The sequence below is a fragment of the Xyrauchen texanus genome, chromosome 34 (genome assembly GCF_025860055.1).
Source record: "Xyrauchen texanus isolate HMW12.3.18 chromosome 34, RBS_HiC_50CHRs, whole genome shotgun sequence".
In the NCBI taxonomy this organism is placed as follows: domain Eukaryota; kingdom Metazoa; phylum Chordata; class Actinopteri; order Cypriniformes; family Catostomidae; genus Xyrauchen; species Xyrauchen texanus.
The window spans coordinates 7,468,195-7,492,289 of record NC_068309.1 but is presented as its reverse complement, the minus strand read 5'-3'; the positions used below and the strand labels follow the sequence as shown (position 1 = coordinate 7,492,289).

The 24,095-nt window shown below is 40.9% G+C and overlaps 2 protein-coding genes across 2 annotated transcripts; one reads left to right on the top strand and one right to left on the bottom strand.

Annotated features, from left to right (window-relative positions):
• Positions 1-1,496: 1,496 nt before the first annotated feature.
• Positions 1,497-3,263, bottom strand: LOC127627650 (cholesterol 25-hydroxylase-like protein 2). The gene has a single exon (XM_052104119.1). The coding sequence runs from the start codon at positions 2,880-2,882 to the stop codon at positions 2,010-2,012; it is 873 nt and encodes a 290-aa protein (XP_051960079.1). The 5' UTR covers positions 2,883-3,263; the 3' UTR covers positions 1,497-2,009.
• Positions 3,264-5,664: 2,401 nt separating this feature from the next.
• Positions 5,665-23,297, top strand: LOC127627663 (protein S100-A1-like). The gene is made up of 4 exons (XM_052104138.1): positions 5,665-6,369; positions 16,301-16,476; positions 20,409-20,565; positions 22,886-23,297. The coding sequence occupies exons 3-4, from the start codon at positions 20,425-20,427 to the stop codon at positions 23,051-23,053; spliced, it is 309 nt and encodes a 102-aa protein (XP_051960098.1). The 5' UTR covers positions 5,665-6,369; positions 16,301-16,476; positions 20,409-20,424; the 3' UTR covers positions 23,054-23,297.
• Positions 23,298-24,095: the final 798 nt, after the last annotated feature.

The window sequence follows — 24,095 nt, the reverse complement described above, 5'->3', positions numbered from 1 at the left end:
TAGCTTCCAAAAAGTCCTTCTCACTTAATGGACTGGTTAATGTTGATTACCACAAAAATGTATTTCGACACAAAAAAGCAAAGATATTTTACAGTGAGGAATTTACATTGGAAGTGAATGGGGTCAATCTGTAAACATTAGAATACCCACCATTGCACAAATATAGCCACAAGACTTAAAACAATATGCATGTAAACATGATTTCAGTGTGATAAAATCACTTACTAACATTTTCTCTGTAAAGTTATATCCAACTTTACAACGTCATTGCCATGACGACATAACATCGTAAACTCTGTAATCCCGCAAAAACGGCGATTTAAACAACTATACATTAAAATAATACACAAGTTTTAACAGACAAATTATAGTAAATGCTTATATAAAATTACAGGCTTCAAATTCCTGCCTTTTTAAACACTCCAATAATTGGCCCCATTCACATCTATTATAAGTGCCTCACTTTAAAGCAAACGATTTTTGCTTTAATTTACAAAATTATATTTTTGCTAATCAATATTATACCAAAAAGACTGTTGTTTGAGCTTAACTTGTATTGAAGCCGGAATATTAATTGCGTAATTCTTCCGTTCTGCCGTAACTTTTAAATCTCATTTGCGGTAGCATTTTTCAAACTTGCTGTGTCACATGACATTCAAGAACCAATGGCGTTTGCTGACAATGACGTCTATTAGGCGAGACATGTCTAAAAGCACAATTTTTCGATTGAACCCAAGCGCTAATGTGATTTGAGAGTTCCGTTGGATATAAACAGTGAATAATGGCTTACATTTTGGTCTCTTTTGTACACAAACTGGTCATATGATTAAGGAAGAATTGAATATAGCCTCATTAGTCATATATAGACTACTTCTATGGTGCTTATTTGGAGCTTGGTAGTATAAATCAAATTCCAATTACATCATATGTAAAATAACAGCTCGGACATCCTGTCTACATCTCATTTTGTGTTTCACAGAAAACCATTTTTAAGTTTTTGTAATGGCCGTGTTGTTATTATGAGCATGCTCGCATGTTCCACACAATTATTATTATTATTATTCGTCTTTAAAGTCTTTTCATCTTTTTTACATAACATGAAAAAGTGAATGGTTACCGAGACTAACATTCTGCCTAACATCACATCTTCTGTTCCACAGAGGAAAGAAAGTCATAAAGGTTGGGAACAACATGGCATGAGTTTTATTTTTAGATTAAATATTCTGATTTGCACAAACAGCACCTTCTGTGAGTGCCGTCTTAGAGATTTCTAGCAATCACTGTGAGCCAACTATGTTAGCCAATGTGCCTGTGGGTTTACGCAATATTACATCATACACTATTTCTCTAACGATTATAATGGTCAGTGCTTTTTTGTCAATGGAATTTTGTGCAACACTAATGTAGGTTTCAAAAAATCCTCAAATGCATATAAACACAGTTTATATAGGGAAACTTTCCAAAACTCAACACTTAACAAACATCAGAGCATTTTATTGACCCAAGTTTAGAGAAAAGTGTCAAATACAAATTTTAATACAATACAAAATACAAATACAAGCATAAGAGTACAAGCAATTTTAAACACACAAAATACATATAATCTCTTATAAAGACATTGCAGACAACTTGTCTTCAAATAAGGCCAAAACTACTAACCTGAGATATCCCACAAAACCTCAATAAATTGGACAATAGTAGAGAGGTTTTAGAAAAATATATATTTCAATTTGCAAGAAAAGACACTATACATTCAAACAAACAAAAACAGAGGACTGAGGCTCTTTCGTTCTGAATGTTCAGCTCAGCTTTTCCTCTACTTGTTTGTTAGTAAGACACTTTGTATTTCTGAAGAAATTAAATAGAGAAATTGGAAAAGATGAAATGAATAAGGAAGGGGAATGTGCGAGACAGGGCGGGACAGATGGAATGAAAGCGAGATTATAAAGGGATCATTAAGAGGCAGAGCGAGCGCGTGAAAGGGAAAAGAGAGTGAGTTAAATAAAGCCTCAGGCTTCCTTTTTGTCCCTTTCTCTCCGTGTTTTTGTCTTCATAGGTGCGGGCATGGTAGCGGTGCCCCCCAACCAGTCCCAGTGCGCAAAGAAAGGGGCAAAGTTAGTGCCTGGCTGCTGATGGTGAGCGTCGTGTCGCAGGGCTCCCCCCCAGAGGCCAAAGGGAACCAGGCGATGCATGGCCCATGGGAAGTCATACCCGCAGTGGTCTTCCGTGGACACCCAGATGTTGAAAAGCATGAAAGCCCAGGCAGTGAGACAGTGGCATTGGAGAAGCAAGGGATCCACCGTGGTCCAGAATCCAACGCTGAACAGCTCCCAGGCGGACAGGTACTGCGTAACCAGGCTGAAAGGTTGGCGGTACTGGTGGTGGAGGGCATGAAAGGTTCGATACAGCCAGCCCACACGATGATGCAGAAGATGCCACAAGTAGTACTGGAAGTCAAACACCACTGTGCACCCCACGATGCCCAGCAGGAAAGCGATGAGTGTAGGCGCCTCACGGGGCAACGGCACGGGCGGTCGCCAAAGCCACTGGGCCACAGCGGCGGGGAAGATGTAGAGCAGATGGTTGTATGTGGTGAGAGCCAAAGTGTTGCCGATGTTGGACCAGGTGACTGTATGGTCTTGATGGATCTGGTAGCGGCGGATGGAGGGCCAGGTGGGAGCCAGAAGATCCAACAGAGTGTAGAACAACACCAGCACCAGGTACATCGACACGGAGAGGATGACAGGAAACAGCGGAGAGCGCAAGCTGCTCTCGTGGTTCTGCTGAAGATAATCCCACATTGGCTGCAGTACAGAGCGCTCAGACAGAGCCCATGTTGCGTTACTAACGTCCAGCATGCCACTCAATGGCTCCACGTGCATACTGCCAGCTATGTGTTATTGATGCAATGGCCAGCTGCTGTTACACCTTCAGTGGGGTGAGGATGCTGGCAGTGGCCGGTGGCGAGTTTCTCTTGTTTTTGCCCTCTATTGGCTGAGTGGGTTTGGTGGATGTGGGTTTTTGTAAATGATCTAATCTGCGCCAAATAAGGCAGGCCTTTACGCCTCTAAAATCTGTCCAAGCACCACCTCCTGCATCTGTAGCGTCTCTCTTTCTCTCTGTCTCTCTCTCTCGCTCTCTCTCGCTCTCTCTCGACCCTCACACTCCCCCTCTCTTGCTCTGGTGTGTGGTGTGTGTGAACGCTCTTTCCATTGGTAGTTAGAAAATGATCCAACATTTGACTAGCTGAACAGTTAAGTCCCTCCACAACTAATTTCTGACCTAGAAATGAAGAACAAGAATGATAGATCTTTTGCTGTTCTCTGAAGTGTGTTTGACTTTGATGTGAGTCATCCGTGTGGTTTGTGACAAATTCGATTCACTGATGCATCAAGATTTTTTCTCAAACTGTTTTGGATCCATCCACAAAAATTCATAGTCAGAATGTTAAATTAACTATTAGTACCTCTAAAAACCTAATAAATCGATCCTTCTCATGCACAGCCACAGAAAACAAGACAAAGTTTTAGGTGGCTGTGATGCAGCATTTCTTTTTACACTGAATGAAAGTTTCAAAGCCGTACTCTGATCCTAAAATATACTATTAAACCTACTTATTCTGTTTATATTGCTGGTTAAGAGCAGATGTATTTTAGTATGGCTTTCACATGGAGTTTAGGAACAAGCCACTTGAACTTACATTATACCTGAAAAATGTAAATCCATCAAGAATAGTTGGAATCAGATTGTGACCCACTGAATCAAAAGTTCCTGAAATCAAACATTGGGCAAGTTTACATGCACTATCTTACACCGATTGTGCTTAATAAGTCAGTGTGTATGTGTAAAGGGGTTTAGACAGGCAAGGAGGAGGCGAGAACCGGCTTGATAATATAAATAATAGTTTTAATGATAAACTTAAACAAAAGACACAAACACACATGACGGACATGCCCGTGAACGATCTCTCTCTCCCGCACCATCTTCCGTAGTCGGCCTTTATCCCTCTCGAAGGCTTGATTAGCCTGATGAGGGCCCCGCCCTCCGCCCTGCCACAGTGTGGTCATGTAAACGCCTTTAAAGGCTTTCCTTTAGTAAGCAAAATCTGATAAACATAGGTAGTTTTTTGCAAATTATCCCGATTTAACGTTGCATGTAAACACTTTTCCAGCTTATTCAATACTGGTGCAAGTGTTGTTGGCACATGGATGCAACGTTTTGACTTCAAAAGACAAAAAAAGTCTGATCGAACACTGTTGTCTTGCATTGTCAGATAGTTTGAATAAGATGATTTTTCATAGTTATCAGCCTATTGGGGTGCATTTAAATGTGCTTATTGACTTCCACCCCTAACATCAACTGCTTTATATTGCGTTTGTATAACGGTCGGATGTTGAAACGTACAGTATAGTGCAACTGACCTCAATATTACAGCTGAATTTTTTACCACATCATCTAATTTCCTGTTGCACCTTACAAAACCTTCAATTAATATACAATAATTACCATAACATTTGCATAAACTGACATTACACAATGTTGCATGAATATGCATTTATTTGTCTGCTTGGATTTTAGTAGAAATGCATCATTAACAACACGTCTTTTTATATAGATGAGTATGCCTACTGTATATCTTAGGGAGGGTATAAGACTCAGTTCTTCTCTTTTTCTCTTTCATGGTCTTTCTCTCTTCCTCTCATTAATCATAGATTTGCTGACAGTTCTTTACAAAGATGAAAAGGCCTTGTTTTGATTTTGTCCATTTTCAGACCAGGAAGTTGCAGTTGGATGTCACTGTGGTCATGCATAAATATGTTTACAGAATAAAGTTTGTTTGTTCAAACAGAGAAAAGCAAAGAGCAGGACAGGGCAGACGGCCACTGAGCTGGTCTCTATGGAGTCAGTAATGATATTCACTGCTCATGCAAAACATCCTTCAACAACAATACGTTTTTTGATGAACTTACCTATTGCTAAATGTATTTAGTTTTTGGTAATTAATTACTGTATGTAATTTTCCAAAGGGACTATTTTTTATGTTAGTTGCTTAATAAATGTCAATACAGCTTGAGTTGGAGCAGCACCTATCTGTTACTTGAAAATGTTGTAACAAACAAGTGATGTTTTCATAGGTTAGATTGAATGCTTGCATGTTTTAGCACTCTGTGGCCCTTTTTGTTCTAGTTAGACTTGAACTGGCATTGTTTCATATCACCGCTGCTCAGTACAAGCCACTAAAGCTCAATGGATGTTTTAAGCCATTGCATTAAGATAAATGTATTCTTGTTTTTTTTTTTTCAAATGTATCAGATTTCAACTTCATTGCACATTATATTCAGGGCATAGAATAACTGCAAACCAGAAAATAGAGCAAAACAACAGCTCTTGCTGGCACTAGGATTAACTGTCTGATACTGTGGTTGCTCATGTTGCTCATCGTTATCTGGTTCCAGTACGTTGCACAAGTTGAGTACAATGTAAGTTCCACATTGTTCGTTGAATCTAACTTGTGAACCACTTGCTAGTTGGGAAATTCCAGGTTGCCCGTTTGTAAAGGGTGATGACATCTCCAGTGACACAAGGTCTGACATTACAGTAGACAGCAGCTAGAAATTCAGAAAATGCACCCTAAAATTTATGTCCCAGCTTTTACTTTTTACCGTTGAAGCACATCTGTGCTCAGGAAACAGTGTCCTCCTGCAGCTGAGACAAACAGCATGCAAAGATTATCAAACATGAATTATGATAAGAGTCTAATTGAGGGTTTAAATTCAATTTAGGCTTAACTGAAAGTCACAATGAGCCCTTTTCAACAGATGGTACAGGGAGGGTTCCTGAGCCGTTTCCACCACAGAAAAGGCCAGTTTGCTGCGGAAAAACTTGCTGGTCTCCACGCAAGAGCGGATTACTTCAAGGGGCAGAGGGCGGGATAATGTTTCATCACCTGGTAAATTTTTCCAAACAACAACAGTTTGGATGGCTACCATCTCAAGCAACATGTACTTTTTCTCTTTAACAACAATAAAAAAACACACACATATGGAAACGAGCACTCAACTAGCGATATGATCTTCTACAGAGATTCAAGATAAACTAGAGAGATCACAAAGTAAACAAAGAGTCTACGAGGAGATACGGCAAGAAATGATGCACACCAGCTTCAATCAGACGATTGGCCAAATCATTAACAGATTGAAAAATACTTAAAAGAGAGTAACAGAGACCATTTGTGAAACAAAAGTGACAGTGCTGGGAGCAACGAAGTCTTGGATACCTACATTAGGGTGCTAACTATTCAGCATTGATTTCAATCAGTCACGCTCAAAACATACACCAAATTGCCAGTGTCCTCTGTGGCTGGTCTCCGTAAGTTACTACATTTGCTAACTTTGTTAGCTTTCCTTAGACTCTTCTCATCTTATATTGTGCTTTGTTTTGTTCAGTAAGGGAACTGCTCACTTAGTTAGGAAGATTGGGTCTATCTGTTAAGTAAACCGGTAAAATTCTCAATCAAGACTTAAACGGCCATAGCAAAAATCCAAATATAACCATTTGCTACACTAATGTTAATATGATTCCACTGTTGCAGTTTATTGTACTTCGCTAGTAAAGCCACATTAAAAAGATCATACAAACTGATGTAATTACGTTACCCGATGTTCTAATCGTAGATGTGGTCTCTGGCAATCTTGTTGACCAATGTAATAATGTTGGATGGCATTTCTCTCTATGTTTAAATATGTTAAAAGTAAAAGCTGCACACAAACAGTGTGACATGTTTGCCATGTTTGTTTGTGGGCAGGTGAGGTAGTCACATAAATCTACCACAGGCACGTAACCCGTTAAATCACCGTTAGATTCTCAATTCAATGGGTATTTGCGATTGGCTCCAGATTGCCTCGGCCATGATTCAGTCGAGCATAGGCTCGGCACAAGATTTGGGTTAATGAAATATTCACATTTTGGGTCATTTATATGTACTATACTTCATGTATATTCTATGCTATTTTCTAACTATTGCAGAAAATATGACTAGACTAGACTCAATCATCTCAAGTTGTTTGCTAACTGCTTTTCTTTGATGAGATGTTTTCATATGATGTATTCTAAGGTACTAGCTGTGTCTTCTGTGTCTTCTAGCTGTGTCTCCTAAGGTACCACACGATGGACTTCATGTAGGCCTAGGAGAGAGAACATATAATAAAAATGATTTCCTACATGACATGGTGTAATATCCAACAAATTTTGATTTGACTATTGAAAGTGATCATGTAGCCTAATGTCTTGTGTTTTTTTATGATATGCATTGTGTGAGTTTAGCATGTAATAGCGGTCATGGTTAGCTGCTGGTTACCGTCGTTCTGCCAAATCGTTTTAATTTACTATGAAGATATGAACAGTGTACAAATCTTACAACAACTTTAAGGGGAAGACGGGGTCTGTTTAATCTCGCTAAGCCCAAATTGACTTTTGGTGACCTTAGCTCCATTAGCCTTCAACAGACATCAACAATCGCATCTTTAAGTCTTTTACAACATTTTGAGAAAATACTTCTGATGGGAGGGGGGTGGTTGGTGGCATACCGCTGTGCCCCTTCAGCCAAAATGTTGTATTTGAGCCAAATTTATCATTTAATTATTATCTTTTAAATATGTTGTTATTTTTATTTGCACACCTAAATATTCAACTAAATTGTGAAATAAATAAAGCAAATTAATCCTAAAAACTATTTGTAGTGAATAATTTAACATATGAGGTGAAAGGTGGGGACAGTAGTTCTTTTTTACAGCCATGTAATTCAGTCAGAGCTCAGAGGCTCAAAGTCTAAAAGAAGGAAATTATGGTGGTTTACAACCCTTTGCTGTGTTTTGTTAATGAATATGAGTGAAGTTGTCTTAAACGTTATTTAGGTTGATAAATGGATAATTTAATCAAACAAACAAGTTTTATAAAAATGACATGAATAAAACTGTAAATATATTTTGATTAGATTCTTATTCAACAAAACATTTTAGATTTTGCATTTTGTGCTTTGTGTATATTTTGGGCATATTTTAAAGTGCTGACATGCCACAATTTCAGACACAGGTGCAGACAAGGGATAAAGAAACATTTTCTGGCTGCCTCTGCTTCACAACAGTTACCAGGAAATGAACAACTGCTTTAGGAGGTGTTTAGCTTTGTGTGGTTAGCCCAGATACTCTTTATCAGAGACGGGTCACTTCTATTAAAATGAATGGGAGAAATTAGAACACCTGATATTCTTTTGTTATGTTACTACAAAATGGAACAATTACCAGCAACATTATCTGATTTTCATAAGCAGGCTCTTTTGGCTTGGTCATTGATATTCAAGCACAATTTTTCACCCCATAAATATTTTATTTAGAATAACTGTAATATTTTAAACAAGAATAAATCTATATTTTTTCAAAATTGGTTTGATTAAAATATTGTGTTAGTCAGTCAATTAATCAATTCTCAAGGGTTGTTGTTGTTTTCCTATAAGGAATTTCTAGATCATTTTCAGTTTCCTGTTTCTCCCAAATAATTTTCAATAGTGATGGGTTCAATCTCATCAGGTGTTTTTGTTTTATTGAGAGATGCTCAATCTCTACTTCCAGTCTCTATGAGTTTGGTTAATACTCCTGTTGGTAAATTGTGTTTTGCTTCACCCTACAAAAATAATAATTGATCAGTCCATTCATTATTCAAGCAGGAAATTGTTACTGTACCACCTGTGACTGCTTACTGGAATAATGCAGTAGGTAATATCTATTGGAAAAAAGTGTGGATGCTTCCACATCTTTTTTGGTATTGTCCCGTTACTAAAATGTTCTGGCAAGATGATTTGGGAATGAAATTTATAATGAATGTGTGTTGTTTTGGAAGGATGTGGTACTAGGCTTTGCTGATTATGATCAAACGGTAAATTTTATGTAATTAATCTGATCTTGTTACTCGCCAAGTTCCACATTCATAAATCGAAATATCTAAATGCTAAACCTCTCTTTCTTGTTTTTATGAAAGAACTTGAAAAATACCTCATTTCAATTAAATTGTCTGAGAACAAAAAAGCCTTAAAAACATTATGTGTTTGCAATTCTTTTCCTTTTTTCAGTGTCATGTAATTCTCATAATTTGTCAATATGTTCAATTTATATTATATCCCACCCCCAGCTTTTAGTTTTGTTTTGTCTCTTTTTTAATTTTTTTTTTTTAATTTATTTTGTAGTTGACTGGTATTACTCATGAGCATCAATAAAAATAAAAATAAAAATATAAAAGAAATTAGAACACCAAACGGTCACAAACGGGCAACAGATGTAAAAGTAAGTCCCGCCTTCAGGTAAAGGAGCCAATCACCTTTCATATTCAGATATCACATGTCAATCATCTCAAGAACGCGCATGCGCATTAGATATTCAAGTTTATGTTTTTTATTTAAATTTTTAAATGTTTTTTTTAAGTGTAATCGGATATAAAAAGCACAATTTATGATACCAGTGTAGTCAGATTTTACTGCTGATCTGAAATATTTTCTTTGATCATAATCTTGACCAACCGTTTTTTAGATGGCATGCCGCTTGTTTACATTGTGAGCATTCCAAAAATGGCCGCCGAGCCGTAATTTTCAGCAACGTAATGGTAAAGTGGCAAATCTGTGCCCCCTTCGAAATTTAAAATGCCCCCTCGGTTAAATTATCCTGACTCTGTGTATCAGTGCTGTCAAAGCTACAGTACATGCCTCATGCTTGGTGCGATTTTGCAATACCACATTGAGCCACTAGAGGTCAGAAACGCATCATCATTAAAAACAATAACCATCCAAAGGCCGTCTGATGTCTGTGGTGATACTGTGAAAACAACTAAATGTTTCCCTCTTAAAATGTGCATTTTGATATTTGGCAATAATGTTTGGACTGAAAATACAGTATGAAAGCTGACAGTTTACCAAGAAAGAAGGATTTTCTGCAACTATAAGGGTGAGAGGCTTCAAGCATGATATATTCAAGAGGTTCGTCTCACTCTAATTCACTGAACACTTCGAAGGGATACATTTCATCATCTTAATGAATGGAAAACACTTTTAGCTTTGAGGGATGGAGGGGGGGCACACCTGAGCCTCATCCTAACCCGTTGCCCTCTCCCTCAGGTAAAAGCAGGAGGCAAAAAATATACTTATATTTATCCTTTTGTAACATAACCACAGTAAAATGTAGAGCTCCAAAACTTTATTTTAGAAAAGTATCAGGAAATTGTACATCTCCAAATAAAAGAAATACTGATTTCCTCAAATTAGAAGACTTATGTTTAAACCTAGAAGTGTACTCCATGGAATCGTTGTGGCTTTGGGGAAAACAAGTAGCCTACACTGTGCACGTCATCAGTCTCTCCTTCCTTTGAGCAATAATAGTCATGACTATTTGCTTGGAGGATGTTGGAGTTTCCAATCAAAGCACTGAACCTTTCTGTAATGAGTTGACCAGACAACCAAACAGACATGATACAGTACAAGCAACTAACAAATAAACCACATGACCTCATCAAACATCATTCAGCATCACAACCGAAAAACTAACCATATAGCCAGACACACAACAATACAACATAACCTATAGATATACCCATCTTTGGATGTGTCAGTGAGTGCATATTCAGATTCTAGTACTGGTCTTCAATGAATGTGTCATTAATAACGTCCCGGTTACGTATGTTACCTCGGTTCCCTGAGACGAAGGGAACGAGACACTGCTTTCTGCTTCCGCATATGGGGAGTGTCCTTCCACACGACTTAGTTGAAACCTTTCTACAATAATGCCAATATATCTAATATTGGCTATGGTGTTTGATAAAAGGACTTGTTTATATTTAGGTCTAAGCATTTTCTTGCTGAATTTAAAGTAGTTCAGTAATTGGGGTCTCTGATATTCGTAAACGATAAGGTAATATTTAATTAAAAGAAATTGTGAGATATTCAGTGTCTCCACAAATTTGGACAGTTTTTAATTATGTCTTTTTGCTTAGTACTCTCAAAGACATTATTGGTGTAAAGTGACGTCACTTCAGAGACTTTAATGTATTCTGCAGCGCTGCTGCGAGTCATGTGATTGACCCTTAACGGGTATAAATATCAGTCACTTTTGCACTTTAATCATTGCTCTTCACAATCATAAAACGGCAAATTTTTCCGAAAGATGAGGAGTTTGAATCCCTGAAATAATTTTTTTTCATGCATTTATTTATTTTGTGGAATTTGGTAATTTTTCACTGTACACGTGACAAGCGGCACAGTGGTTGGGAAACACTGCTCTAGATGAGTGTGCTTTAACACCAATTGGGCAAATCTTACACTGCGACTCGTATGTCAGGACAATCGCATCAACGATCCAGTGAGAAAGTCTTTGCTTGGAGATGGACATTACTTTCGTGTATCCTCCATAGCAAACAATGAGCTGATCGGACAGCCTGAACTGGCGGGTGCGTTCAACGTATGCTTGAAGCGCCCACACAGGGTATAACAAATGCGAGGATTGTTCCTCATTTGAATTAAATGGAGGAGGGAAGAAGGCTTGAAGGTGAACTGCCTGCTCTCTGAAGGGTGTGTTTAGAACCTTAGGCACATCGCCTTTTCTGGGTTTGACAGTGGCTTTTGAAAGACGGGGGCCAAACTCCAGACATGAATTGTCATTTGAAAGTGCATGTAAGTCATCTGAGGCCAGAGCCAGCAGTAATGCAGTCTTATTAGAAAGCATGCACAAATCCACATTGTCCAAAGGCTCGCAGGGGGGCCCTGCGAACACTTGTAGGACCAAAGTTAGGTCCCAAGTCGGCACTGTGGCCAGCCAAGGTGGATTTAATCACCTCACTCCTCTAAGGGACATTATAATTACATCATGCTTGCCTATAGTAGCAACGGCTTCTGCTGCGTGACATGCAGATATAGTCGCCACATAAACTTTGAGCATCGACGGAGTGAGTCCCGCATCTAAATGCTCTTGAAGAAATATGCAAATTTCATGTATAGTGTAGTTTACTGAGTCTTTGCCATGTGAAATACACCAATCAGTGAACACATTCCATTTCAGCGCATAGAGGCATGTCGTGGACAGCGCTCTGGCCTGTAAAATGGTATTCATGACTGAATGCGTCAGTTCTGGGGTATTTAGAGCACTCCATTCAAAGGCCAAAATTGTAGGCTTCGCAGCTCTGGCTGGCGATGCCAAATCGTGCCTTGTGTTTGAGAGAGATCTTTCTTCAGCGGTATTTCCCATGGAGGCCCTTCCAGTGATTCTACCATCTCCAGAAACCAGGACTGATTTGGCCCTTTCATTTCCATGTCCACTCGGACTTTGCCGATGACAGAATGAAGGAGGCGCACCAGGGGAAGCACATACATGCGTTTAGCTGGCCATACATGGGCCAGCGCGATATGCGACTTATTCTTTCTGAAAACTTGACCCAGCATAACACCCTGTTGGTAGAAGGCTGGTGCTGTCCATGGTGCTAGAGCAGCCAGACAGTAGCAATTTACCGCACTGCACATGAAAATGAAATTACTTAAGTGGTAATTCGTTTTTTTCAATTTGAACTTAAACAGACACCAAAGAATGGCCTGTACTCACTCGTTCATGAGGTGCGCACGCATGAACTCCTAAAAAAGGAGAATTACTGGCTGAGGAAAAGTCTGCTTTTCACCAAGTTGACATAATACCAGATTTTCCATATGACATAGCAGCAAGTCTCTGTGTTCGTTCAGTAGTGCCTCTGATTGGCAAGCAATTACCAATTGCTGAGGTAATTCAAAACACACACATCATTCATTTTCAATGGGGCGAGTGCCACATCGATACATTTCGTGAACGTGCAGGGAGCCAGAGATGACTGAAATGAAGGACTTTAAATTGATACGCAGTTCCCTCAAACGCAAATCTAAAAAGCCAGCTGTAACGCGGTGCAATTGGTACATGAAGTACACGTCCTTTAGATCTATTGACGCAAATCACACAGTAGGACAGCAGGCTTATTTATTTGTATGAAACAACCTCTATCGCGTTTTTTACAAGAACATTGTGTATTTCGGCTTGTAACTCTGGCACATCATTGGACAAAACCATGGTAGACAGAACATCATTGTAACGGGGCAGCCGACGTGCAAATTGGATCGTATAATCGTGCGAGCGCTGTACTCTTTTTGCAACCTTTGTATGTTCATACATGATACAATGCACCGCTCACAATTGGGAAGTGGTTGTGCATAATGTGCAAACATTGCATGTGATTAATGTGAAACACAGAAAACAACACATTGAACAGCATTTTAAACAACAATATTCCTTTCCCAACAAACAGCAGTGGGGAAGAGGGGAACAGCATTGTGTGTCAAGAGCACTTTTGATGCTCAGGTTTTTTTTCCCTAGTCTGCTAAATATGACCTAAACCATGTTGATGCAACTCCACAAATGCCAACATAATTCTCTAGCCTATTCAAGAGAATGTTGTGATCTATCGTGTTGAATGCAGCACTAAGAACTAAAAGCACTAGATGAGAAATGCAGCCGCGATCAGATGATAAGAGCAAGTCATTTGTAACTTTGATAAGTGCAGTCTCTGTACTGTGATGAGGCCTAAATCCTGACTGAAATTCTTTGTATATACTATTTCTCTGTAGAAATGAACATGTTTGGGAGAATACTACATTTTCTAGTATTTTTGACATAAACGGGAGATTTGAAATCAGTCTATAATTAGGTTCAAGTTGTGGCTTCTTAATAAGCGGTTTGATAACTGCCATTTTAAAGTTTCTTGGGCATGTCCTAAGCATAGAGGAGTTAATAATATTAAGAAGAGGTTCTGAAATTACAGGAGATACCTCTTTTAAGAGTTTAGTTGGTAAAGGATCTAACAAACATGTTGTGGCTTTTGACGTTTCGATAAGTTTTGTTAGCTCTTCATGACCTATGACAGAGAAGGATTGAAGTTGCACATGAGGAAATGATTAGACACTGTTTTCTGAGAAATTTTTCTAAAATGTCTCATAGCCTTTGATTGTTGCTGAGTCGTGACGTAGCACTCAGCAATTCCTTTCACAGAGCCCACGAAAAGGCTGGCTGGAGACACTGGAGCATCAAATAGAGCGGCTTTTCCCACATCACGCACTTCTGTGAGGGCCAGCCAGTGCAGTGACGTTCGTGGCTCGCAGCGCTAAGTCCGTAGTGGAGCACTTTGAATGTCTCTGGATTATAGCCTTGTTCATCTATTTGTTTGAGGAGCTTAGCTTTTTTTGGAGCATAGTCATCACGAGTGCTGAACGAGTTTGGCCCGCTGCTGAGTTTGCTCTTCCAGCCAATGCAGACGTTAGTCAACATGGCTTAGAAAGATGAACGGGGTGTGTGTTCCATGTCCTGCTACTCGTCGGGCAGCTACCTGCCTCTTTCAGGGGGGTAGTTGGGCATAACTGCTTTCTTCCCTGTGATCCACATTAGAGAATATGTAATCGCTGCAAGGGCAAGCTGAATAGGGCATGTGCCAGGATTTTGACTGTTCGATATGAACTTCAGGTAAGAGTGATCTACGGGACATGGTCGCTTGATGGCGTCCGGACTGCAGGAACCATTCATCAAGGCGAGATTGTGTAGGTTCCTCTGGAGGAGACTACTTGATTTCAAGCTCTTCGACCGCCCTTGAAAGTACGCAAAGCATCTCCTTGTCAGTGGCGCGTACACGCTCCTCACCCTTGCTGGGGGACGATGCAGTGAATGACGTGATATCGTCATCATCCCCAGCGTCAGAATTGCTGAACGAGACAAGGCCATGCACTCCTGCAGAGGGCCGGAGCTCATCACGCACATAATGCTTCGGCATAGACGCGTTACATGGAGATTGAGGAGCTCGTGGGGCCTGTGCCTGCATGATAACCACCTCAAATTCATCCTGCTCGAGCTTACGGCCCCACCTTGCCTCCTCGTGTGATCCCTCGGGTGTAACAGAAGAGGTGGCTGGGAGGGCGCGGGAGACTGAATCATCCCTAAGAATGAGGGTGATTCACGAACAAAGCATTTTGAGACTCACAGTGAGGGCAGTCTGTCTCCATTAGAGCTGACTCTGCATGGGCGCGGCCCAGACAGTGAATGCAGCTTTCATGACGGCAGGATGTGCCTTACCGAACGTCTTATGTATATATATATATATATATATATATATATATAGATAGATAGATAGATAGATAGATAGATACAAACAAAATATAACAGTATACAATTGCTTATAAGGATACACAACTCCTGCCAAAGTGCTGTGGAACACTTACGGAATGGCATCTTTAAAAAGAAGCGAACGCGTATGCGACCCTTTTATATATACAGTGTATATATAAATACATGTTTCATCAGACCAGTACACCTTCTTCCATTTGCTCCATGGTCCAGTTCTGATGCTCACATGCTCATTGCAGGCCCTTTAGCCAGTGGACAGGGTTCAGCATGCACAGTCTGACTGGTCCCTGGATACGCAGCCCCATACGCAGCAAGCTGTGATGCACTGTGTATTCTGACACCTTTCTATCATGGCCAGCATTATGTTTTTCAGCAATTTGTGCTTAAGTAGCTCTTCTGTGGGATCGGACCACACGGGCTAGCCTTTGCTCCCCACGCGCATAAGTGAGCCCTGGGCGCCCATGATCCTGTCACCGGTTCACTGGTTGTCCTTCTTTGGACCACTTTTGGTAGGTACTAACCACTGCATACTGGGAACACCCCACAAGACCTGCCATTTTGGAGATCCTCTGACCCAGTCGTCTAGCCATCACAATTTGGCCCTTGTCAAAGTCGCTCAGATTCTTATGCTTGCCCATTTTTCCTGCTTCCAACACATGAAATTCAAGATCTGACTGTTCACTTGCTGCCTAACATATCACACCCCTTGACAGGTGCCATTGTAATGAGATAATAAATGTTATTCACTTCACCTGTCAGTGGTTTTAATGTTGTGCCTGATCAGTGTACGGTAGGTGTGTGTCCCCCCACTAAAGCTGCTGACAGTTAGGGATTACAAGGATTCATTTTACAGTTTAAAGAGGCCCTAATACGTATTTGGACACTTAAGCCATACTTAAAAATTTATGAACGTCATTAAATTAGAAAACTAAATATCCAATGTATTTGGGGCTACTGTATATGCTCTATATTACTCTAATTGTGTTGGGGTGGATGGGGAACACCTGTGCTGATGTGTCTGTCTGTGTCTAAAACTCTCAGGGGGCTGCTGCTCTTTTATTTAGAGTATGTTTTCTGTGCAGGTGGGGATCATATACTGTAAGATCACAGGGTTACTGTGGTGCAACACCTAAGCTACCATACATCGTCATGACAACAGAGGAGGGTCGTTTTAATGCACTCATAAACAACTTCACTCACGCTTCAAAACACTTTGTTAACGAACACACCCAAAGTTCCCTTCTCAGTTCTGAACAAGGTAAGACATTTTTTGTTCTCTTTTGCAAACAAACTTTGCACCTCAATTGATACGAAAGAGGAGTAATAACCTATGAATAATTTATTTAATATAATTTTTTATGATTTTAAACCTCTTTTATGTTCAAATATGCTTTTAATAACATGGTAAAAGATTGACTTTTACCAAAACCACTGTGGCAGTGGCATAGTGCAGTGATGAGATATGAAAATAATGCCTGGATATGTTTTGTGCAATGGTACTGGATTTATAGTTTATATTTGTGTGTCATTTATACATGGTACTCCAAGGTACTACAAATAATAGCTTGGCATTTACCATGGTACATATCCAAATATATGGTACTAAAATGGTTCTTTTATTTTGGTATATTTTTGTTAGTGGATATAGCCACTTTGTAGCAGACAAAAAAAAAATGCTGATTCAATCATGGACAGTCGTTCCACGTGTTTGAAATTAGTTTTCTTAATTTAAAATTACTATATAATCTCAACACAAACACTTTGCGTGGAGAGAACCTAGTTTAATTGGGTAAACCCAACAAAATTAGACTTGTCAATGTAACTCAAATAAATCTCTTTAATTTCTTCATGTACTAAATAGTGAAAGTGAATGCAAGCGTGCTAAATTCATGCCGCTCTACGAAACATGCTATCAGTTTCATGGGTGACATCTACCTTATCGTTAGCTCAAGCTCCACTCTTCACCAATATGGTAACCCCCAAGACTCCAACATTTCAGAAACTGTTATATTCATCTTAATTTGAAAATTTTCTTTCCTTATCAAGTTCCATGCAAAGCGTGCTGGAAAATGGAAATCCCTTGCCCAGTTTTATCAATGCATGTAGTCATATAGTCCCAACTCAAATGTATAAAGTAAACTTTCATTTTACACATTTAAATGTGTAATCCGTTTGATCCCCACAGCCACTGTCACGATTGTGGGTAGAGGCAGACACAGGATGCGGATCTAGTCGCAGCGGAGGTTTTATTTAGACAACAAGGGTAATAAAAACATGACCAAAAGTAAACATCCACGATGGGAAAAAGATAAACAAAACACGAAAGGCAAACAAAGGGTTAACGGGAGGCATAAACGGGTATAACAACGGAGAAGTAACAATGATGGAAGCATGGGAAACAGGCATCCACTTACAACAAAGACCGACAAGGGAAAGGAGAAACAGACACGGTTAAATACACAAACACAATCAAGACTCAACGAGACACAGGTGGAAACACTGATGAATGCAGGCAGTGACGTGGGCCGGGAATTGTGGGAAATGTAGTTTTACGCTCGGACAGTGAGACTACAGGCGGACAACAGGGAAAACGTGACATGGAATGGGAGCGGTGACAGGTGAAACGGAAAACATGGAGCAGACCAGGAAACATGACATAAACGTGATGGGTGAAAACAGAGAACATAGGACAGACAACACCGGAACGTTACATCATACCCCCTCAAAAGGACCGGATTCCAGATGGTCCTAAGAGACAGGAGGGAAGAACCAACAGGAATAAACAGATGTACAGGGCGAGAGGGGCTAGATGGGAGGAAAAACTAACAGACCAAAGGGGACACAAGGCACACAAAGACAGAGTAAGGGGGTACAAGGAGCAATTAGGCAGTCCATGGGGGCACAAGGGGAAATTAGGCAGTCCACGGGGCACAAGGGGCAGTTAGGCAGTCCGTGGGAGCACAAGGGGCAGTTAGGCAGTCCGTGGGGGCACAAGGGGCAATTAGGCAGTCTGCGGGGGCACAAAGGGAAAGGTTTAGGAGGCCAGGGAGGTATCAACCGGGCAGGGACAGGTATCGGTGGTCTGGGAGGTGTTGCCTGGGCAGGGTCGGGTTTAGATGGCCCAGAGGCTGGCCGTAAGGCAAGGGCCGGTTCAGGGGGCCTGGGAGGAGGCCAAAGGGCTAGGGCTGATCCAAGGGGCCTTGGAGATAAAGCTGAGGGAGGCTCTGGGGGCTCAGGAGACGGTGCTGAGGAAGGCCTAGGAGGCGGAGCCAAGGATGGCTCAGGAGGCGGAGCTGAGGGCGGTGGCGCCGTAGGAGGCTTAAGAGGTGGAGACGTAGAAAGCTCTGGAGTCTCTGGGAGCAGAGCCGTGGGAGGCTCGGGAGGCGGAGCCGTAGGGGGCTCGAGAGGCGGAGCCGTAGGGGGCTCAGGGGGCGGAGTTCTAGAAGGCTCGAGAGACTCGAGAGGTGGAGCCCTGGAAGGCTCGAGTGACTTGAGGGGCGGAGCCCTGGAAGGCCCGAGTGACTTGAGGGGTGGCGCTCTGGGAAGCTCGAGAGGCGGAGCTCTGGAAAGCTCGAGAGGCGGAGCCCTGGGAGGCTCGGGAAGCAGAGCCCTAGAGGGTTCGAAGGGCGCTGGCTGTTGGACGGTCCTGGCTGCTGGCGCTGGCTCTTGGACGGTCGAGGCTACAGACGCTGGCTCAGGGACGGGCGAGGTTTCAGGCGCTGGCTCAGGGACGGGCGAGGCTTCAGGCGCTGGCTCAGGGACGGGCGAGGCTTCAGGCGCTGGCTCAGGGACGGGCGAGGCTTCAGGCGCTGGCTCAGGGACGGGCGAGGCTTCAGGCGCTGGCTCAGGGACGGGCGAGGCTACAGGCGCGACAGGCTCGTTCACAGTGATGTGCGTAGGCGTTGGCTCGCTCACCGTGATATGCGTAGGTGCCGGCTCGCTGACCGTGGCAGGCGCTGACTCACTGACCGTGGCAGGCGCGGGTGCTGGCTCGTTGACCGTGGCAGGCGTGAGCTGGAGAGCGGAGGCTTTCCTTCTCCTCCTCCTCTGGGCGGAAGAAGTTGGCTGCGCTGGCTCATCGATCCGGGAAGGCCGGGGCTCAGGCTCGACAGCCGGAAACACGAGGAGTGGTTCCTCGGGTGCGAGTTTCTTGAGGGTGAGACTCACGTACTCCCTCCAAGTGTGCTCTCCGAATTCCGGCGCTTCCCACCACTGGGCTGATGGTAACCCGCTCCGGTAGATGAGCTTCAGGGAAGCGTCGTCGAACCCGGTGTGGATGGCGACCGTGGAGAAGAGCCGTGAGTACTCGCAAACGGGAAAATTTGCATGGGCCAGTGTGGTGAAAACCGCTGCTAGATCCATTTGCGGTCGGTCTTTCTGTCACGATTGTGGGTAGAGGCAGACACAGGATGCGGATCTAGTCGCAGCGGAGGTTTTATTTAGACAACAAGGGTAATACAAACATGAACAAAAGTAAACATCCACGATGGGAAAAAGATAAACAAAACACGAAAGGCAAACAAAGGGTTAACGGGAGGCATAAACGGGTATAACAACAGAGAAGTAACAATGATGGAAGCATGGGAAACAGGCATCCACTTACAACAAAGACCGACAAGGGAAAGGAGAAACAGACACGGTTAAATACACAAACACAATCAAGACTCAACGAGACACAGGTGGAAACACTGATGAGTGCAGGCAGTGACGTGGGCCGGGAATTGTGGGAAATGTAGTTTTACGCTCGGACAGTGAGACTACAGGCGGACAACAGGGAAAACGTGACATGGAATGGGAGCGGTGACAGGTGAGACGGAAAACACGGAGCAGACCAGGAAACATGACATAAACGTGATGGGTGAAAACAGAGAACATAGGACAGACAACACCGGAACGTTACAGCCACCACCATTGTGTCCTTGAGCAAGGCACTTAACTCCAGGTTGCTCTGGGGGGATTGTCACTGTAATAAGTGCACTGTAAGTCGCTTTGGATAAAAGCGTCTGCCAAATGCATAAATGTAAATAGTTTTGACAAAATGTTCAAGAATTGTGCTGCTTTAGTCCATTTTAATTAAGTAAACTGAACAAGCAGCAACAATCCATCTTTTTTAGTGCAGGGCAAGAACTGTAACTTTTGTTAGAACAATAACAAAAGATACACAAATATTAAAGAGTTGTATGTCTACAGGTGATCTGCAGCAGCCATGCCCAGTAAACTGGAAGGAGCCATGGACGCACTCATCACAGTCTTCCACAACTACTCGGGGACCGAAGGAGACAAATACAAACTCAATAAAGGAGAGCTGAAAGAACTTCTAAACAGCGAACTCACCGATTTTCTCATGGTTGGCAATCTGAATTTTCACTAAACGTAAATCACTCTGATTTTTGTTTTGGATATCTTGCACAGAACTTTCGGTCTTGTGACAGGCTCAACAAAAAAGCGAAAATGTTCTGCTTGATCTGACCCTTGAAAATTACTCAAATTAAAATGAGTGTTACCTAATGTATTCAAATTGAGTTTTGTTATATTAAAAAATCAATTTGGAATTTAACCAAATTTATGTTTAACTTAAAACTGTTCCTTTAAACAGGTAAATAACTTCAACAGCATAAAAACAATCAATATATATCCAATTTATATGTTTTTGAGAGTGTTTGGATATCACGTTTGGTTTATTTTCATATGCATATTGATAATAAAATATTTTCAAACGGAGGATTTATTAGACAGAGTACCCTTCTGCGGTAAATTGATTTTGCTGCTCGTTTCTTGTGAACATGAATGGAATTCAGATTTCTTTTAGTTTCCTCACCAGGAACTGAACTGATATTTAGTTCCTGAATTGAAATTCGGTTCTACGTTTTGGGATGAAACGTGACCTGGCCATGTTTTTGTGTGATTTATCTTCAATGTGGGTCTCAGCTGTGTATGCATCATCAAAAGGTGACTGTTGTTTACGCATCATCAGTTACTGCCTGGAACACTGCCTGATATAGATTTTCACCTCTCCCTCACCACAACCCTCTGTCTCTATTGGGAATGTGTACTGTAACATTAGAAGGCAGAAAAATAAATGAGTGAGAGGTTAAACAGTGTCTGGTAGTTTTCTGTGTTAACCACACACACACACACACACACACACACACACACTTACTTACTAAATGAAGACACACCATAGATCATTAAAGAGTGTAACAGTCTGGTTCCAAAAGTAAAAATCCCGTATATTTTTGGTATTGGGGAATTGATTTTTAATCTAACCCTAAACCGTTAATCTACTCAGAACTACTGTGAGCTCCATGGTTGTTAATCGATGGTATATGCCTGTTGAAAAGTCATTTTTAATAGCGGATTTCCTGGTAAAGAACTACACTTCCCATAAATCCTGAAGAGAAATATCCACCATTTAGAGAATCGCGGCCATCAAACCGCAGCAAAAGAGCTCTGCAGCAACCGCCCACTTCCTGTGAATGACACAAAAGTTCACCCAAAAATGAAAATTCTCTCATCATTTACTCCATTACATTGCCGTCCCAGATGTGAATGACTTTCTTTCTTCTGCAGAACAGAATTTTTAGTAGAATTGCTCTGTAGGTCCATATAATGCAAGTGAATGGTGACCAAAACGTTGAAGCTTCTAAAGGCACATAAAGGCAGCATAAAATAATCAATAAAACTCCAGTGGTTTAATCCATATCTTCTGAAGTGATCTCATCTGTTTTGAGTGAGAACATTCCTAAATGTAACTACTTTTTCACTGTGCATCTTGACATCTGGAGTCTCCTTGGCGATCATAATTTCAAGCTCGATTACGCTTAGCATCATCTAGCGCTCTGCACATGCATCAAGCACTAGGAAGTGCAATCGAGTTTGAAATCATGATCGTACCTAGAGACTCCAATGGCAAGGTGTAATGTGACAAAGAAGTTTAATTTTTGTGTATTTTAACCCAAACCCAATTACATCACTTCAGAAGAATCTTTTAACCGCTGGAGGAATATAGATTACTTTTATGCTACCTTTATATGCTTTTTGAGCTTCAAAGTTTTGGACCCTGATGACTTGCATTGAATGGACCCACAGTGCTGAGATATTCTTCTAAAAATAATTTGTTTTCTGCAGATGAAAGAAAGCCATTTACATCTGGTTTGGCATGAGGTTGAGTAAATGATGAGATAAATTTCATTTTTGGGATGGGGTGGGTACTAATGACCATTATTATTTAAAGATAACATTATTATATAAATCAAATTATAAATATTAGACTTATTCTACCCCTAAATGAAAACGTTTCGATTTTTTATTTTAGTATTTGCTTTATTTATGAACCGATTTTTCTGATTTGACATTCAGGACGTCCCTGAATGTCCCCAAAGGGAGTTTTGTCAGATTTAGCTCACTTTTGGAGAAAACTTTGTACATAGAAACAGAGACATAGCCAATCATACAGTATAGCCACAGGCTGATGAAGTCTGAGCTTTAAAGTCATGGCTCATTGGTTACCAACGTTACCAAAGGGAGGCATGGCCACTGGGGGTTGCCCAGTTATGGCCACATGGATAGGAATGTCCGTATAGATGGATGGATGCCCATGAGACGGATCTGTTGATCTTTTTTGGACGGTCTGAACACTTGCTTTGTTTTATCCTCTCTTTGTTTAGTCTCAGAAGGACCCCATGCTGGTGGAAAAGATCATGAATGATCTGGACTCCAACAAGGATAACGAGGTCGACTTTAACGAGTTTGTCGTGTTGGTGGCGGCGCTGACGGTGGCGTGCAATGACTTCTTCCAGGAACAACAAAAGAAGAAAGGCAAAGATGGCAAATGAAACAGATCTATGAAATGCTCCAGTACCTACATGTATAATGCTATATGATGCAATCAAACATTTGTTATAAACTAGTAAAGTCCTCATGTCCTTATGTTAGTAGATTATTCTGACTAATTCATTATGTAATAATGTAATTTGTCATGCACATTGATTTATTTTATTTTCTGTTCTAAAGCAAACTGATCTTTAAAAATACATTTTTTTCTAATTACTGAAAATTGTTTTCTTATCATGAATTAAATGCAGCTTTTGAAAACTTGCATATATGACATCATTGTTGTGTGTCTGCACACTGAAACAAATTACTAGTCAAATTACACTCAGTTTTTCTAAGTAATGAAATGAAATTAATTTAAATCTAAATCTACTATTAAACTTAAACATTTCTGTGAATACAGTAACTTTTACTTACAAATATGATGTACATGGTCTTTCAATAAACTTAGTCAAATTGAACTTGACTTATCATACATCTCACTATATGATCTTTAATTATAAACACGTTTGATCATATAAGACATGACATACAGAAGCCTTCTGCGGGGTAGCTTAATGCATGCTAGTCTAGTAGACTACATCACCTTGTATTACTAGCGTGTAGTTTAAAGCTACACGCACGCAGACCTCAACATTTGGTGCACGAGGACAGACACAATCAGCAGATAATTTTTTTGATCATGAATGGGTAATTATGAGTAGGCTGCACAAAACAAGAAGTTACCAAACGTAAAAACATGTGTTTAAATAAACCTGTAAAATCATGCAATCTCATTAATTATTCAAAACCGGAGAATATTGGGAATAGCTTCAAATAGTTAAAGGGATAGTTCACCAAAAAGTGCAAATTCTCTCATCATTTACTCACCCACATGCCATTCCAGATGTGTATGACTTTCTTTCTTCTGCTGAACAAAAATGAAGATTTTTAGAAGACTTTCTCAGCTCTGCTATTACATACAATGCAAGTGAATGGGTACCAAATCTTTAAAGCTCCAAAAGCACATAATGGCAGCATAAAAATAATCCATGTAATCCCAAT